General features: G+C 41.1%; 1 protein-coding gene across 5 annotated transcripts in view; it reads right to left on the reverse strand.

The window, feature by feature from the left end:
* LOC148018946 (RING/U-box superfamily protein) overlaps positions 1–5,030 on the reverse strand; it is a 41,623-nt gene extending 36,593 nt beyond the window's left edge. The window contains exons 1-3 of one of the 5 annotated variants that reach the window (XR_015695054.1): positions 4,746–5,027; positions 4,461–4,647; positions 2,981–3,680 (exon numbers count right to left, since the gene is read on the reverse strand). Coding sequence is in view for 3 of the 5 variants with exons in the window: in XM_087701436.1 (XP_087557562.1) it covers positions 2,981–3,459 (479 nt within the window). In the remaining 2 variants the exon portion in view is untranslated. Of the gene's footprint in view, positions 1–2,980; positions 3,681–4,460; positions 4,648–4,745 lie in introns of all 5 variants that reach the window. The other 4 variants (XR_015695055.1, XM_087701436.1, XM_087701435.1 and 1 more) reach the window with 4 other exon arrangements.
* Positions 5,031–6,000: the final 970 nt, after the last annotated feature.

Raw genomic sequence — 6,000 nt, forward strand, 5'->3', positions numbered from 1 at the left:
TCTCTCTAAGATACACAGATGCTCCCATGTTGAACACTCTTTCAGGGGAATCCCCCCATTTTACAACCACTCTTTGTAAATAGTATTCCTTGTTTGTACGTGGCCAACATTTAAAATTCTCTTTGGCTCATGAGATACTTTTGAAGAGTTCCATAATCTCATCTTGTGAGAGGAGATTATCAATGTCCCTGGTTTCTTTTTTAGCTAGCTTACATGAAACACTAGATGGATCTTACTAGTGGCAAGAAATTGGAGTTTGTAAGGCATAGTTCCTATTTTCGTAAGTATTGTGAAAGGACCACAATACCTTGATGATAAATTTGAACATGATCCTATTTTCATGGTTTCAGAATGCTCAAGCACCATAAGCAAAACTCGTTCTCCTCCTTCAAAAGAGAGAGGTCTTCTAAAACTGGCCTTTAATAATTAATCTAAAGGGTAGTGAACATAAACTAACCTTGCACAAATGAACCGGCCTTTAAAAATTAAAAATTAATCTTAAGGGTAGTGAACATAAACTAGCCTTGCACACATGAAATAAATCAGCAAACGAACAAAAAAACTCATTGAATAGGAGAGCTAGAATACTTTTGCACAACAAATGATACATGATGGGCCCCAAAGGTTTGCGCCCCTTACAACATTTCATTATCATTATTCAAAGCTTTCTTGAATCACAAAGACCTATTGTCACACACCAGCACTCTCTCAATGTCTCTCATTGAATCAGCCCTAACTTATCTCCAATACAATGTCCTCAATTGCTCTCAGTGACCTTGACCAAATAGTGCCACAAATCTGTCCATTCAAGCTCTAACAAGTGTAATGTATATGAACACATATTGTCTTCGGGGCATTTCACTTGCAAAAGTGACATTAAAGGTGCAAATCTGGTCCCACATTCTTGCAAACAATGTGTGATGGACGTAATCTCAATTCTAAACTAATCTAATTTGTTGAATGAATCTTTATCCCTATTCGTGCATCAATCCTAGTGCTTTGCCCTAACCTTTGCAAATCCAATTCATTGTTTACAAATTAACATTCAATTCATGCCCAAAACCAAGGAGCAACTGCTCTATTCCTTGCTATATGCATTCCAATAACTTATGTATGCTCCAAAATGGTTACAAATGGCTGTATTTTCAGAGATTTCACACAACACAACTGATTCACAATTACCTTACATTATTACTCTCCAACCAACTTAAAAAGGTTTACAAATGCATATGAACACTTCAACTTGTCAAACCCTAAAAATGACAGCTAGCATTTGAACCCAATTTCAGCAAACATTTGCTAAGACAACTATCTTGCATAGTCCCTATGCAATCTCATGTTGTTCCTCTTATGTGGAACACCAGGTGAACTCAAATATCTGGAGATAAATCCAACCTGTGCATGAGACATGACACAAGCCACATCCATGACAAAGAACATAAAAGGAACAGACCTCAAACTCACCTCCCAGCCATGGAGACAAACAGGCTCACCCTCTAGCCTGGGAGCTCGAAATATCTAAGTCCCTACTGTATCCCAAGAGCTGGTGTCCCATACCACCAACTCACACTACTCCACTATATAGACACATTGGGCACTAGGCCAAGAGTCCAAGAGTGGTGATCACACAATGAATGTGCACAATAGTGCCTTGAGTCTTATAACTAGGACTAAGCTCCCCTAACCCCAATGGGCCAAGAGTCCAAGAGTGGTGATTACACAATGAATGTGCACACAACGGGGCTTTTAATCCAATAGACTTGGCTGGCCTAATGCCAAAGTGCCCCTAGTGCATTCGCTCTGCATCACTTTACGACCACTATGACCTATGCTACTATTGCCCATCAGAATGTCCATGTAGCATAATACTTAAGTTATATTTTCCAAACTCAGCTATCGATGAATTATTGTTGCAAGTGTTCCACTTACGGCAGCCACTATTAATTCTACAGTAGGGTGCTCAATGTGATTAACTTCAAATTGCCTCTCATATTTCTAGCTTGTGGGAGAGATCCCCAGTCTTCATTGTGTGGTTGCTTGATTGTTTCCTGTTACCAATGGGAGATTCCATCTTCGAAGTTGGACATACAAATCTTGGCCTGAGTTCTTCCTTGACCTAGAGTTCTTCCATTCTTAGACTTGGAGCTTTCCCTTATGGCAAAGAGAAAGTTGGCCATCACTTCTCAATACCAGAGGCTGTGTACCTTACTCTTGTGGGCCTCCACATACCCAACCCAACTATTTATCCCAGATTTTATTTCTTGCTATGCCATGGAGATTCATACAACACACAGGTCTTCATTTGGGGACTTTCGATCATCTACTTTGGAAAGTACTTTCCAAAACTTTCCTTCATGCCAATCATCTCCTAAAGATGGAATGCATGCAATCATGTATTCTTGAGACCCAGCTCTGTAATCTGCAATGATGTTGTATTTACTAGAATTTCTCTGCATCAGAAATGTTTTCTGGGACCTGTTTGCAGAGAATGAGAAACTACTATAGAGGCAGCCTACAAGAATTTTTTTGCAGTGGAATACTCACCCTTGGTTGGTCTCTGTTGAATATGGTGTTCCCAGGTCAATCTGTCATACTTTGTCCTAGCTGGCCACTTCTGTTATAGCCAGACAGCATTTAGTCCACACTTTCGGATTACCAGGTCAGTTCATCGTACTTTTTCATAGCTGGCCACTTCTGTTATAGGCAGACATCATTTAGTCCACACTTTGGGATTACAAGTACAAATTTCAGTCTTGGGCTACCTCTCATGTTCTTCATTCACTATCCTGTTTTCTGTACCAATCACTTTCAACTTTTCCAAGGTCTTGAACAGCTCAATAAAACCAAAATTTTCAAAATTTACATTCCTGTTTTAGTTTTAAAAGTATGTCTGAACACTCAAAACAGCCTTAAACTCTATCAACTACAACCAATCTGATCGCAAACATGTCAAAACACAAACATGGAAAAGAGAACTCACCTACAACAGTCTGCGAGGCTGTCAGTGCTGATAGTGCTTGCAGTACGTGGAATTGCAAGATTGTCTGCACTACCTGAAGCTGTATCAAGGACTTTACAAGGACCAACATACCTCTGTTCATTTTCTTCCAGAATTGTTTGCAAGTTGCATGCAATATCAAGTTGCTGATGTTGTGTCCTTTGTTGTTGCAGCTCCTGCTGCTGCTGGCCTGGAACAAATTCAGACCCAGTACATTCATTGCAAGCCAAGCTGCCATCATCTAGATTTGGATTGGATGCTGTCTCAGTCATACCATCACTTGCTCCAGCACTCACCCTGATCACATGTAACTTCAAGGAGCAAGTGTCTAATCCATTGCTAATTGGATCCCCTGCAGATAAATCCACTGCAACCCATTCTGACTCAACATCAGAAAGGCCTCCTTTTGGGTCTACATAAACTTGTTCACAGGATAACATGGAGATCTCTGGCACCCTCATAGATAGCCTTTGACCTCCTTTGCAGCTGGCCTCTCTTGTCTGACACTAAAGGTGGAAAAAACTTCTGTTTTGCACTGCATAATGCATCACTTACCACCTCATAATTAACCCTTTCATCTTTGTTAAAAGACCCCAGCATCGCCTTTTTAGTGATAACTTCTGAAACAGTTTCGTCATAGTAGAATCCAGCAAAAAGATTTGTTGCAATCCAAGCCAGGGACCTGCATGCATGCAGAACAGTTCACATTCCATCTAATGTAAAACAAACATCAAACTGGTAATAAGTCCAATGTCCAAGACTCTGCTTATCTCAAACTAATTTTCGAATCAATCCTTCACAATGGACTCCTGTAATGGAAAGCAAACAGAAAAAGAACCCTCAGAGGAAGGTCTTTACAGACATAGATCAACTAATGGTGGATTTCTGAATGGTAGGTAACACAAGTGAATGTTTACTTGGACCTGAGGTATTATGTTGCTCTCTTGATCATGATATGCAAATATTGTGCGATACATGACTAGTGGAGGCTTCAGTGCGTCAAGCATTACAAATGCAGACCCACACTGCGAAAGAAAGTGTAGGAACAAAAACAGAACATCAAACAAAGAACGCATTTTGTATGCCACTGGTGTTGTGCTCCTGCTACTAAGCCATTGAATCCTTCCCATCCATGCTCCCAAAATTACATACTCTTGTTGCTGTATTGCAAATTGGGTGGTGACAACAGAAATCCCCCTCTCCCAGTAAATACCGGGGCACCGTACGAACTTCTCCGAATCCATCTATTCAAGATGGAATGAAGCACAACAGAAAACCTCCTCTCGCAGTAAATATAGGAGCACCATACCCTAATAATTGAATTGACTCTAGCTGAATCTCCAAATCCGACTACTCAAGATTGGATTCGTTCAAGCTTCTCGAAATCTCTCTAATCAAGATGGGATTCATTTTCCTCAGACCTTGATTCAATCAAACTGTGTTGTGCAGACCCAGAACTCACCAAATCGAGTTCGAATGAGTTGGATTGATTGCATTGACTTGAAACTGAATTGAGTTGAATTGTATGAAAATGAACTGGATTGAATCGTATCACGCCTTTGCAGAAAGTCCTTGATTTGGAATCATCTTAGATACGGGCTTTGCATCGATCCTTCAATTGTTATCAGATCGAAATTTCTGCAGTTGAACTGAGCAAATGGATAGTGCCATCCTTCCCCGAATTTACCTCAGAAACCATACGATTGACAATCCAGAGCAATCAAAAGATTCAATCAGAGCCGCATACCTTAAGCTACCGTAGCGATGGTGGTGGTGGTGGTGGTGGTGATGTTGTTGTTTATGATGGTAATGAAGATCAGAGGAGAGGCGAAGCGGGGCCAGTCAACGTCACCACAACAGAAAAGGCCCCCTTTCGATCCTCCAAGCAATCTTTCAAAGCCAAATTTGCAGGCTAGAGAGGGGTCAATCAGGAAAGCTTCAGTGCTGACGTCTGGCCGTGTTTATAGACGATATACGTGAGAGAGAGAGCGGCGGGGGGGGAAGGGGGCGGGAAGACAAGTGGACATTTGAGAGAGAGAGAGAGAGAGAGAGAGTCTTTAGACACTTTAGTAGTGTGTATGTTAATGATTTGTGACCTGTCAGTCTGATTCCTAGTATTCTCCTCTCTGCCCTCCTCCTATCTGCATGCCCATTGCCCACACTTTATTCCCTCACACTTGCCTAAGCCACTAGGTCACACTAAGAGTCTCTTCCCATGATCAAACCTATTGTATTCTACACCCCATGTCTGTTATTTTCAGAGCCCCACCACACACAAGTTTACTCAACTTCCGAGAGAAAAGAGCACGACTTGCAGATTCTCAACCCAAGTTGAAGGCTCATGTGGATCTCCTGACAAAAATAGAGAGCGAGCGAGCGAGATTTAGACGATTCATGGATAGTTTTTAGGCTATTTTTGGGAGGTCACATGGAATGATTGACTAGAGTTTATGTGGTACACTCTGCTTTTAGGATACTAAATAAACTTTCCGAGTTTCTATTAAATGTGCTGCCAGGCTTGTGAACTAGCACCCATCCATGTGTAATCAAGTACATACCATGTGGACTTGTGCAAGTCAATTGATTTGGGCATGTGTTGGCTTGCAGTACATGCTCCCCCCCAAAAACCCTTATTTGAATACCTGTTTTGTTTTAATATACACTCCTCTCTAGAAGCCTTCTCTACTTTCTACCTCACAACAAAGTAAATAAGACAAGTGTTAAAGAGTCATTAGTATATACTTCTCAACATGTGGAACCTCCCTGGAACCCATGTCTACTTTCTACATCACACATGGCACATGGTAATGTAACTAACACGAGGGTTCAAGTTGGACATAGTTCTTGAGTAAGTGTTAGGTGCGAGCTTACCATTAGGCAATCTTGCATCCAGTTGAGATCTCAATTTGGGTATGAGCCAAAATGTTGCATGTAGTGTACAATCTAACAAGAATGTTCAAAACTTTCTTCGAATGGCTTTTCTCATATGCGGTAAAGGAGCC

The sequence above is a fragment of the Lygodium microphyllum genome, chromosome 20 (assembly GCF_053477565.2).
Source record: "Lygodium microphyllum isolate KBCC chromosome 20, Lygodium_microphyllum_v1.1.10, whole genome shotgun sequence".
Classification (NCBI taxonomy): Eukaryota; Viridiplantae; Streptophyta; class Polypodiopsida; order Schizaeales; family Lygodiaceae; genus Lygodium; species Lygodium microphyllum.